General features: G+C 39.8%; 2 protein-coding genes across 2 annotated transcripts in view; both read right to left on the bottom strand.

The window, feature by feature from the left end:
• LOC134850999 (zinc finger protein ZFP2-like) overlaps positions 1-8,611 on the bottom strand; it is a 30,479-nt gene extending 21,868 nt beyond the window's left edge. Inside the window, exons 1-3 of the mRNA XM_063866868.1 lie at positions 8,308-8,611; positions 7,208-7,453; positions 406-867 (exon numbers count right to left, since the gene is read on the bottom strand). Coding sequence (XP_063722938.1) covers positions 406-867; positions 7,208-7,453; positions 8,308-8,610 — 1,011 coding nt within the window. The 5' untranslated portion in view covers position 8,611. The remainder of the gene's footprint in view (positions 1-405; positions 868-7,207; positions 7,454-8,307) is intronic.
• A 2,157-nt stretch (positions 8,612-10,768) lies between these two features.
• Positions 10,769-12,218, bottom strand: LOC134851841 (uncharacterized). Its single transcript, XM_063868107.1, has 2 exons — positions 11,915-12,218; positions 10,769-11,060 (listed from the first exon to the last, which is right to left on the bottom strand). The coding sequence occupies exons 1-2, from the start codon at positions 12,215-12,217 to the stop codon at positions 10,803-10,805; spliced, it is 561 nt and encodes a 186-aa protein (XP_063724177.1). The 5' UTR covers position 12,218; the 3' UTR covers positions 10,769-10,802.
• Between the last annotated feature and the right edge of the window lie 1,041 nt (positions 12,219-13,259).

Below are 13,259 nucleotides of genomic sequence, written 5' to 3'. Positions count from 1 at the left end.
AAGAAGTCAAAACTCTAGGATCACCTGAAAAGGAAATTCGTAACCTGCTAATTAACATAGTGAAAAAACAAAGAAAAAAGCGATTTCTTCCACTGGTAATCAACAGAAAGCTGGAAAAATTTCATGAACACAGAATAAATTTTCACTTTTTGTTTTCAAATTAATAAACGATTTCGTGAAACAATGATCAAGCTGAATGACAATGATCATTTCGTGAAAAATGATAAACTGTCCTTTCTAACTTTTAAGCTTTTTGAAGCAATCAAGTAGACTATTATAGCAAAACAACAACTGAAGCATGAAACCAAGATAGCACCGGGAGTGAAAGAGAGCACAATATGGGAAATCTATCAGATAAAAAGGCCGGATGTTGGCAATGGCAAGATATATATTATCAAAACTTACTTCCAATTTGAATTGGCGAAGACACACTGGACATGTGAAAGAAGTCTCATTTTCGTGCAACTTGACATGTACTTGAAAACTGGCTGCTGTTGTGAAGGTTCGATTGCACAAATTACACGTGCGATTCGACGATTTCTTCCCCCGTTGCTGCTTCGAGTTCGGGTTTGAGAAGAACACGTCATCTACAGACAGACCCATCATGTGAACTCTATTCACGTGGTCTGTACATTGAGCACTTGATGGGAACATCATGTTGCAGATCTTACACTGATACTGTTCATGTTTGGCTGCGTGAACTGTTAGTTCAGATGTGGTGGCGAAACTCTCGTTGCAAATTCGACAAGCGAAGGGCTTCTCACATTCGTGTACTTTTTCGTGTTCTTTCAGGTGCGTTTCAGTTGCGAAGTGCACAAGACATGTTTTACAATGTATGGAGCTGTTTGAAGGAAGACGATGAATATTCTAAAATTAAACCAAATTCTCAATAAGAGGTTCATATGTTCATGGACAGACCCCACCATGTGAACTACATGTTCAAGAGGCACAAGCGGGAGCGCGCGCTCCGGCTGTGCGGTTAAACATGGACAGGGTTTATCAGAAAATGTATCCATTTTAAGATGGAAACATCAAAAAGCACAATCTCCCGATGAACGACAGAGCGGCGAGGGTGCAGCCAACCCAGGCATCTCTCCAACAAGGCCGCCTTTTCGTGGTGGAACCAACACCAGCTGACAGTTGCTGCAAATGGCCGTTCAGCGGACCTCAAAACCCGCCGGACAAAAAACCCTCCTTCGTGCACGAAGAGAGGTCCATCCCCAGTCCGTGTTTTTGTGGACGGAGCAGCACAGGCCAGCAACCCTGCTCCGTGTTCTTCTCATCCGAGCTGGTAATGAAAGCAACCCGGGACCGCCTAAAAGGCAAAAGTGCTGCAACTGCGCCAAGCCCCTCAACAAGAAAGGAAGCGTCAAATGCTCATCTTGTCGGAAGCACGCGCACTTCCCATGCACACCCTTTACAGACAGTTCCGAAGTGGTATTTGACTGGACATGCATCACCTGCACACCAGAAACTCCAGCATCTCCGGTCAACGCCAACACCCACGACACCCATGCCTACCCTGAACACCCTACAACTGAACTGCAACGGCATTGGGGGCAAAACACCGGAAATTGCAGCATACCTCAATGCACACGATATCAAACTCGCTGCTATACAAGAAACCAAACTCACTGCTAAAAGCAGAGACCCTAACTTTGGTTCGCACACAGTACTTCGTCAAGACAGACCAGCCAACAGAGAAGGAGGCGGCTTGGCCTTCCTCATCCACGAAGACATTGTGTACACCCCAATTCAACTACCACAAGATGGGACTATGGAGTGCATGGGTATCAAAGTAGACCACAATAACACCTCGTTCAGGGTCATAAATTACTACATCCCACCCACTAGCTCATGCCCCGAAGGGTACAGCGCCTCTATAGAGCCGCTTCTGAAAACAGACAATACCCTCGTACTAGGAGATGCCAATGCGCACGACCCCCTTTGGCACTCACCACTAGTCGACACTCGAGGCAACAAGTTAGCAGGGGAAATCAAGTTTTCTGACTACGGAGTTCTCAATGAAAACACTCCCACTAGGCTCCCATCTAACAACCAGCCGACGTCACCGGACGTCTCTTTAGCCTCAATGTCTCTGCTAACCTCAGCAGAATGGAGCACTGAGACATCCCTCAGCTCTGACCACTTGCCAATCACCATCAAACTGGCAATGAGCTCCGCGACGACACCAGTTAGATCAGTCAAGAAAACCTACACCAATCTCGCCAAGGCCGACTGGGAAGCTTTCTCAGCCGAAATGGAAACCATCATACACTCGTCCAGGAGTATAAACAGACCAGATAAGGCCTTAATTGGCGCGCCTGGCGTGAGCTGCAGAAGTCAAACTAGGGGGGGGGGGGAGTTGGGATTGGGCGAACCCCAGATCCCGGATGTGTACTCTGGCGAACGCCTCCTGAGAGACGCCATCAATACAGCATCCAAACATCACATCCCTTCTGGCCGTCGCAAGGATGTGATACCCCAACTTCCGGAGTCAGCTTCCAGATGGATCATCGAACGTGACAACATCCGTTCTCATGACCCGACTTCACCGGAGATCGAGATTCTGAACAACCGCATTCAGATGGCCATCCGACAGAGCAAAACAGCCAAATGGAGGGAGTTCGTCAGCAATTTCGACCACCGGACCGACGCAGCAAAACTTTGGAGGACGATAAAAGCGCTGGACAACAAGACGAGCAAACAGCGGAGAAACCAGCCTATCAAGTTCAAGGGGAAAAAGAGGAAGAAGACGTTCACCTCCGCAAAAGACCTGGCACACAGATTCAGCAAGCAGTTCACCACCCCGAGGCCCCACACGACGTCGCAAGCCTACAGGACCATCACCAAGAGTATCCAAAACAGGTCCCTCGAAGACCATCCGACAATCACCACAACCCAGGTGATCAAGGCACTGAAGAAAGCGAAAAACTCGAAAGCCACAGGCCCAGATGGCATCACAATGATCCATCTTAAACACCTGGGACCCAAAGCCATAGAACATCTGACGAGCACGTTCAACCTGTCGATTTCAAAAAGTCAAATACCCGCCATCTGGAAGACTTCTATCATTATTCCACTACTGAAGCCAGGAAAACCCGCCAACGAGAGTGCCTCGTACCGGCCGATATCACTTCTTTGCCCCGCAGTCAAGATACTCGAGAAGTGCCTTCTCCCGATACTCCAGAAACACCTCAAGACGGCAGAACATCAACACGGCTTCAGACCGCGACACTCAACAGTCACAGCGCTCAATGAGCTATCAACTGCAATCGCAGACGGCTTCAATCAACGAAAACCCGCTGCCCGTACTGTTCTCGTTGCATTAGACCTCTCGAAAGCTTTCGATACTGTGTGTCACGCTACCCTCCTCAAGCTGATTAACGAGTCCACGCTTCCAGGAGCACTTGTACGCTGGTTAGCCACGTACCTGCACGGTAGACAGGCCCGCACACTGTTCAGAGACACGCTGTCAAGCAGTCGTATTGTCAGATTTGGAGTTCCACAAGGATCGGTTGTGGCTCCTACGCTGTTCAATTTCTACGTGGCAGATGCTCCAATGCCTCCACCGACAATTTTCTTAGTATCCTATGCCGACGACTTCAGTTTTCGCCCTTGGGACCGACATAGAGACACTAAGCAAAGACATCAACAGCTACCTGACGACGCTCTGCAATTTTCTAGACTCTCGAGATTTGGAGGTTTCAACACCGAAATGTTCCGTCACGCTCTTCACGCCCAGCACCAAAGAACACAAAATCACACCAGACGTGAAGATCAACGAGAAAGCCCTCATTCTGGCGAAAACACCGAAAATACTAGGCGTCACCTTCGACACAGCCCTGAAATTCGGCCCACACTGCAAACTAGCCGCAGCTAGAGGAAGGAGCAGAGTGAATGTCCTGAAAGCGCTGGCAATAACTACCTGGGGACAGAGCAAGGAAACCCTTATAGTAGCCTACCAAGCCTTCATCAGGCCCATCTTAGAGTACGCATCACCAGTCTGGACTCCGATCGCTGCACAGACCCACGTAGAAACACTGCAGAAAGTCCAAAACTCAGCCCTAAGAGTGGCCACAGGATGCACCACGATGACCGCTATCCAGCACCTGCACGACGAGACGAAAATCCTACCTGTCAGGCGGCATATCCGTATGAAAGCAGTCCAGCACCAGCTAGCCCATCATCTCGAAGGACACCCTGGCAACAGGCTGCTAGACCGACCGGAACCGCCCAGAAACATGAAGGAAACGCTCTTCAGCAGGTACGAGAGGTACGTCACTGCACTCCTCGAAACATCCGATTCAGAAGAAGACGACGACACGCACGTTACCGAAGAGGACTACAGAGGGCTCCTTAAAAAAGTGCACACAAATGAGGTCAAAGACGCCCTAGACAACCGGGACAACAACAAAGTGCTCGACGAACCAGCCCCCAAACTGAGCAAGGATGAATTACGACTGCCGAGAGATACCAGACGGACCCTTGCCCAGTTGCGGAGCGGTTACTCCCCATTCCTACAGAGCTACCTACACAGACTAGACGAATCAACCCCAGAAACATGCCCACAGTGCAACTCAGAAACCTATTCAGGTGCAGCGCAAACCCGACTACACTCACCCCCCACGCACTCTGGGAAAACCCGATCGAGGCAGCTGCTTTCCTGCAACTCGACACAGAAGAAGCCATAAATGACGGACAAGAGGAGGGCCAAACTACGGGCACCTAGGCAACAACAACAACAACAACATCTCTCCAAAAAAATTCAGAAGGCGAGAACCTTTCAGAGTTCGACACACTCGACAGTGGCAATACGGGTTTGTAACCGTCAGGTCAAGAAAGCCAGTCTTCCTGATCTGCGTGTTAATGAGAGCTGGAGATGTTGAACGGAACCCGGGTCCGATCAGCTTTTGCGGGGCATGCAAAAAAACTCTCTGCACTTGCAGTAAGTGGTCGGTCGTGTATGAGGGAAAGGGCTCGTTTCCAGTTCCCCCCTTTCAAAATACCGAGTTTTATGTATGATTTACGTGTTATTACGGCTAAATGCGTAACAGCGTAACATTACAGCATTACATTAAGTAATCATACTTTACAGCGTAACATCGCGCATTTAGCCGTAATAACTAAATGCGCGATGTTACGCTGTAAAGTATGAAGAACAAATCTGTTCAAAATTGTCGATTTGTTCAGCACGCCAAATTTCATTGCATTACGACAATGTTAAATATACTTTTCAAAATTGAATTTGAAAGGGGGAACTGGAAAAGAGCCAGGGAAAGTTGCTAGGGACATCACGGACATAAACGAAGGAGCAAAATAAGAACGCAAAATAATGACGATACAGATGTTATGGTATTTTTAAAAAATCATCGGACAATTTAAATTTTCTTGGCAGTTGGATCCAAAGCGGACATTCAAACCGCAAAAACGTGCTGGAAGAAACAGCAAGCGACAGCAATTGCTGCATGTTTCGAAAGTGAGTTACTATTTGATGCGGCGGCTCGCATGTGGTACGATGAAGGAATTAGAAATTTTCAACCATGAATTGACCGTTGCTATCGACACATCTGTGTAAAAAAAAGGAGCCCCTTTAAAAGAGATGCAACCGAAACAAATTAACATGTACGACATAACACACGAGATGGTAATCAAATCCTTACGATGGAAAATTGGAAAAAATATTAGAAATATTAGCTGTAGTCACTTCCAAAACCGATAGGAAAAAAGACGTTGAATACTGGAAAAAAAACTACTTACAGAGGCGGGATTGGATTGGAGACATGTGCAGAGAAGAAGCGGTGAACAGATAAGAATCGAAAAGGATAATGAAGGAACGGACAGAGCATTTAATAACGCTTGCAAATCCCAAGCGTAACACAGTATGAGGATCAAAAAGGACGAACTTTAACTGTAACGACGAAAACTAAGATATCATGTAACGATACAAACCAAGCCGGAAATAAAAATGACAATGCTCTGTCTGTGGTAAGGAGTGCAAGTCCATGAAATGACTGAAAATCCATACAAAACGAAAACACGTTAAATCATTGAAAACCTTCCCCTACGGAGGGCGCACACTCAGAAACCAAGATAAATTGCACGACAGCAAAACAAAACCACCGAATGTTAATAAAGCCAAAACAGCCGATTGCCCGTATTACAAGCTAAAGGAGAAGAAACCAAAGTCTAAAGTCAGATCTAATCTACTCGGCAAGCTTCATGATATCTGCCATATTTTAGTTTAATTGGGAAATTGCTTTAAACAGCCTTCTTCCTTTTTAATTTCAATTTAGTTTCAAAGAAAAATTATATCAGCTTAAAGTTCTTTGAACTTCAAAAACCTTTTAAGATTGATACTTTTTTAGATGAAACTAACCCGATTAGACAAACTGGTTCGAAAGATATTTTTTTCAGACCGCTGAGAACTCTAAAATATAGCCAGCAGACAGTTGGAGAAAAGTCAATGAACCCAAGAAAGCCGAAAACGACTATTTTTTGAACATTTTTAGCTTTCAAATTTCCAAGAAGGTATACCAAAATAAGCTCTTTAATTTTTCAAGCTTATGACAAAGACTTTTTGTTTTAAAAAAAATTGAGATTATTGGTTCATTATGTATTCCGTTGAGAAATCTTCAAATTACAATTTACTTTCAAAATTGAAAGGCATTCACGTTTCTATGTGCCGTTTTCTTTTCCGTAATCGAAGAGCTTCATTTGCCTACCTTTGAGCACATGAATTTGATTAAAGTCAAAACACGAAAACTTATTTGAATATGAACAACTTTTAGGACTTTTCCTGAAAAAAAAAACGAAAAACATCAACACGACTTAAATAAATGTCTTCGCTCCGTTTTTTTACGGTTAATAAATTACTAGTTGGATTAATTAAACTTTTTTCTTTGTGAGCATGCCATAAATTACCAATAATAAAATCAGTTTAGTAAGAATATCACAATTTTAATTACAAAATACCCTTGTTCTTTTCACTGAAAATAAAAATTCTAGCAGGCTTGCACAAATACCATTCAGCTTCTCTTACAACCAAAACAAAAGCATTTAAATAATCTGGTACATTTGTTAAACTATAATTCAAATGTACCCCTTCATAGTCCTTCTGAACCTGCTTATCGTACATTGCTATGAGTTTTTAACTTTCCATTCATCGTAGGTAACTTTTACGAGGGTAAGTTTATTAAAGACTAACTTTATGATTTCCCAGAGACTGTTGATTAAGAAAGACCTCGCCACAGATATCACATCTGTGCTCTTCTTCTTGACTTAGCTCCCATTTTTCACTGTTCGTATTGTAATCAGATGAGTAAATGGATGATCCAAACGCATCTTTGGCACACGGTTCGCAGATCACACCTGCTGGCTTATGCTGACCAGTCGAGGAATTTTCCGGCGGAATGGAATCTAATGTTTTACCACAAATCTCACACACCGCCTTCTGAAAAACATAGCCAACAGAAAGTTGAAAAAGAGTCAATAGGCGCAAGAAAATAAAAAACTGACATATGCCATATGGGTACAACTGGTCCCTAAAAATATTCAGTTCCCTAATCGAAAACATATCTAGATCTCAAAAATTGTAAATAAATAGGAAGGTGACAATTCAGGAGCAGGTCCCAGTATCTTTTCAAAAAAAGTTTGTTTCTGTAGCAAATCATTCGTGAAAACTCTCCCGTTACCATGCGAAGGTGGAAAGATTAAAAAATTTAAGCTTTGAGTATTAATAATTTACCCAATTGATGATTCCGAAATCATTAAGTAATTTGAAACGAGGAAATTGCTTCATATACACATTATAATAATGAAAAACCATATCATAAATTTTTTAACTCGTTTTTGTAAAGCATAAATAATACATCATTTTGATTTCAAGTTAATACATCTCACCACTCATTTCAACATCTCTCACTCTTGTTGCTTCTATATAAAGTGTCACTGTAAATTTTGTCGCTCATAAGTCTTTTTTCTTTTTGTTTCATTTGTCAAGTAGTATTTTCATTTAATGTGACTCCACGCATATGGAATGAAGTATTTTATTACTACTACTACTTCTAATACATACAAAGTTAGTCTAATTGCCTAATTGCGACCTGTCTATCATAGTAGCCTTTTCTACGGACCAGTCTATTATAATAGTACCATATTGTGTCCCAAATCGACCCCGTATAGATTCAAAACAATTCAATTTTTGTATTATAACAATGCAGCTTCAATTTTTTATCAGAGAGAGGTTCGGAAAAAAACTATGCGGTTACATGTGACAAACCAGAAAGAAATGAGCGCTTAACTTACAGATTCAGAGAAGTGGTGCGGAAACAGTTGAACGTCATCCGAAGAGCATATTACTTCTTCGATGACGTCGCAAATTTCCTCTCGCGTACAGCTAACAGATGCCGACAAAGGATTATGCAAAACACCATCTGCTTGGGCGAACTGATTTTCAAGAACTGTATAACTGCTGTCATTTTCAAAGGTCAATGAAGCAAAAGTAGGCGCGATTATATCCAAGTCGACAATTTCTGAGTCCACGTGAAACGCTAGTTGTTTGCATTGTCTTTCGTCAGCTGAGCCTTGTGATAGCTCAATGTTAGACATTTCTCTAAAAGAGCAGAAAAAAATCTCATTCAATAACACGAGTTCCCCTAGGGAAAGGTCAATTCAAAAGGGCTCCTCGGCCATACGACGTTCCGTGCACAGGTTGCATAGGGCCATACAAACGCTAAATGAATGCATCAGTGAACAATTTGAAAATATTCGGTCAAAATTTTTAGCATCTAGAAACTTGCCGCTTAATATCTACCCTTTTTGATTATTAAAAATGAACACTTTAATTGCAAAATGATAATTAATATTATTAAGCAAGTAAAAGTCACGCATATTTTCTTGGTTTACATTTAATTACAATATAATAAAATGAGGGTTATAATTTTAACATCAAATAAATTTAAACTAGCGTTTAACGCACTTTCGGTGCTTCGAAAATTTTCGACAACTCATGAAAAACCGCATATAGGTTGGTAATTTCGAACTTTTAATTTTTCTTCAATTACCATTTTTAAAAAAATGTCATCTCGAAAACTTAATGGGCCTCTGGAGAAATTTGCAACCACTGAGAGCACCCTACTATAAGGTTAGGAATCTAAAATTTTGTGAATTTTTTTAAACCTAAGTTTCCCGAAAAAAAAATTGAAAAAAACGTCTTATCTCAGAAACTAAAAGGATTTGAGCATTCATATTAAGAGGCAAGATTTGAGACGCCTGGGTGTACGCTGACAATAAAGTTGTATCTTCATCAAGTTAGTAGTTTCAAATTTTTTGAATTTCTTTGTAGATAAGTTCTTTGAGAAATTTTGAAAAAATCAAAAACGTCACATCTCGGAAACTAAAAGCATTTGAGCAGTCGCGTTTAGCAGTCGCATGTGGAAAGTTTTGTAAAAATCACAAAAAACGTCACATCTCGAAAACTACAAAGACTTGAGCAGTCATATTTGGAGGCAAGATTCGCAATCCTTGAGAGTACTCTGACAGGACCTAGCTACAGGTTTGGGAATTTCAGATTTTTACAGAAAAATAATAATTTAAGTTTTCTGAAAATTTTTGAAAAAAAACACAAAAAACGTCATATCTCGAGTACAAAGATTTGAGCTGTCATATTTGGAAGCAAGATTCGTAATCCTTGAGAGTACTCTGACAGGACCTAGCTACAGGTTTGGGAATTTCAGATTTTTTAAGAATTATAATAATTTAAGTTTTCTGAAAATTTTTGGAAAATCAAAAAAAACGTCGTATCTCGAAAAGAACACTGATTTGAACAGTCATATTTGGAGGCACGATTTTTAACTCCTTAGAGTACTGCGTCAGCACCCAACTACAAGGTTCAGAGTTTCAAATACAGTTTCAACGAAAAATTATATCAGCTTAAAGTTCTTTGAACTTCAAAAACCTTTTAAGATTGATACTTTTTTAGATGAAACTAACCCGATTAGACAAACTGGTTCGAAAGATATTTTTTTCAGACCGCTGAGAACTCTAAAATATAGCCAGCAGACAGTTGGAGAAAAGTCAATGAACCCAAGAAAGCCGAAAACGACTATTTTTTGAACATTTTCAGCTTTCAAATTTCCAAGAAAGTATACCAAAATAAGCTCTTTAATTTTTCAAGCTTATGACAAAGACTTTTTGTTTTAAAAAAAAATTGAGATTATTGGTTCATTATGTATTCCGTTGAGAAATCTTCAAATTACAATTTACTTTCAAAATTGAAAGGCATTCACGTTTCTATGTGCCGTTTTCTTTTCCGTAATCGAAGAGCTTCATTTGCCTACACATGAATTTGATTAAAGTCAAAACACGAAAACTTATTTGAATATGAACAACTTTTAGGACTTTTCCTGAAAAAAAAAACGAAAACATCAACACGACTTAAATAAATGTCTTCGCTCCGTTTTTTTACGGTTAATAAATTACTAGTTGGATTAATTAAACTTTTTTCTTTGTGAGCATGCCATAAATTACCAATAATAAAATCAGTTTAGTAAGAATATCACAATTTTAATTAAAAAATTACACTTGTTCTTTTCACTGAGAATAAAAATTCTAGCAGGCTTGCACAAATACCATTCAGCTTCTCTTACAACCAAAACAAAAGCATTTAAATAATCTGGTACATTTGTTAAACTATAATTCAAATGTACCCCTTCATAGTCCTTCTGAACCTGCTTATCGTACATTGCTATGAGTTTTTAACTTTCCATTCATCGTAGGTAACTTTTACGAGGGTAAGTTTATTAAAGACTAACTTTATGATTTCCCAGAGACTGTTGATTAAGAAAGACCTCGCCACAGATATCACATCTGTGCTCTTCTTCTTGACTTAGCTCCCATTTTTCACTGTTCGTATTGTAATCAGATGAGTAAATGGATGATCCAAACGCATCTTTGGCACACGGTTCGCAGATCACACCTGCTGGCTTATGCTGACCAGTCGAGGAATTTTCCGGCGGAATGGAATCTAATGTTTTACCACAAATCTCACACACCGCCTTCTGAAAAACATAGCCAACAGAAAGTTGAAAAAGAGTCAATAGGCGCAAGAAAATAAAAAACTGACATATGCCATATGGGTACAACTGGTCCCTAAAAATATTCAGTTCCCTAATCGAAAACATATCTAGATCTCAAAAATTGTAAATAAATAGGAAGGTGACAATTCAGGAGCAGGTCCCAGTATCTTTTCAAAAAAAGTTTGTTTCTGTAGCAAATCATTCGTGAAAACTCTCCCGTTACCATGCGAAGGTGGAAAGATTAAAAAATTTAAGCTTTGAGTATTAATAATTTACCCAATTGATGATTCCGAAATCATTAAGTAATTTGAAACGAGGAAATTGCTTCATATACACATTATAATAATGAAAAACCATATCATAAATTTTTTAACTCGTTTTTGTAAAGCATAAATAATACATCATTTTGATTTCAAGTTAATACATCTCACCACTCATTTCAACATCTGTCACTCTTGTTGCTTCTATATAAAGTGTCACTGTAAATTTTGTCGCTCATAAGTCTTTTTTCTTTTTGTTTCATTTGTCAAGTAGTATTTTCATTTAATGTGACTCCACGCATATGGAATGAAGTATTTTATTACTACTACTACTTCTAATACATACAAAGTTAGTCTAATTGCCTAATTGCGACCTGTCTATCATAGTAGCCTTTTCTACGGACCAGTCTATTATAATAGTACCATATTGTGTCCCAAATCGACCCCGTATAGATTCAAAACAATTCAATTTTTGTATTATAACAATGCAGCTTCAATTTTTTATCAGAGAGAGGTTCGGAAAAAAACTATGCGGTTACATGTGACAAACCAGAAAGAAATGAGCGCTTAACTTACAGATTCAGAGAAGTGGTGCGGAAACAGTTGAACGTCATCCGAAGAGCATATTACTTCTTCGATGACGTCGCAAATTTCCTCTCGCGTACAGCTAACAGATGCCGACAAAGGATTATGCAAAACACCATCTGCTTGGGCGAACTGATTTTCAAGAACTGTATAACTGCTGTCATTTTCAAAGGTCAATGAAGCAAAAGTAGGCGCGATTATATCCAAGTCGACAATTTCTGAGTCCACGTGAAACGCTAGTTGTTTGCATTGTCTTTCGTCAGCTGAGCCTTGTGATAGCTCAATGTTAGACATTTCTCTAAAAGAGCAGAAAAAAATCTCATTCAATAACACGAGTTCCCCTAGGGAAAGGTCAATTCAAAAGGGCTCCTCGGCCATACGACGTTCCGTGCACAGGTTGCATAGGGCCATACAAACGCTAAATGAATGCATCAGTGAACAATTTGAAAATATTCGGTCAAAATTTTTAGCATCTAGAAACTTGCCGCTTAATATCTACCCTTTTTGATTATTAAAAATGAACACTTTAATTGCAAAATGATAATTAATATTATTAAGCAAGTAAAAGTCACGCATATTTTCTTGGTTTACATTTAATTACAATATAATAAAATGAGGGTTATAATTTTAACATCAAATAAATTTAAACTAGCGTTTAACGCACTTTCGGTGCTTCGAAAATTTTCGACAACTCATGAAAAACCGCATATAGGTTGGTAATTTCGAACTTTTAATTTTTCTTCAATTACCATTTTAAAAAAAATGTCATCTCGAAAACTTAATGGGCCTCTGGAGAAATTTGCAACCACTGAGAGCACCCTACTATAAGGTTAGGAATCTAAAATTTTGTGAATTTTTTTAAACCTAAGTTTCCCGAAAAAAAAATTGAAAAAAACGTCTTATCTCAGAAACTAAAAGGATTTGAGCATTCATATTAAGAGGCAAGATTTGAGACGCCTGGGTGTACGCTGACAATAAAGTTGTATCTTCATCAAGTTAGTAGTTTCAAATTTTTTGAATTTCTTTGTAGATAAGTTCTTTGAGAAATTTTGAAAAAATCAAAAACGTCACATCTCGGAAACTAAAAGCATTTGAGCAGTCGCGTTTAGCAGTCGCATGTGGAAAGTTTTGTAAAAATCACAAAAAACGTCACATCTCGAAAACTACAAAGACTTGAGCAGTCATATTTGGAGGCAAGATTCGCAATCCTTGAGAGTACTCTGACAGGACCTAGCTACAGGTTTGGGAATTTCAGATTTTTACAGAAAAAAAATAATAAAGGTTTCCGAATATTTTTGAAAAAAAAACACAAAAAACGTCATATCTCGAGTACAAA

The sequence above is a fragment of the Symsagittifera roscoffensis genome, chromosome 7 (assembly GCF_963678635.1).
Source record: "Symsagittifera roscoffensis chromosome 7, txSymRosc1.1, whole genome shotgun sequence".
Classification (NCBI taxonomy): Eukaryota; Metazoa; Xenacoelomorpha; order Acoela; family Convolutidae; genus Symsagittifera; species Symsagittifera roscoffensis.
The sequence above is the reverse complement of the archived record's forward strand: the minus strand, read 5'-3'. Positions and strand labels throughout refer to the sequence as shown.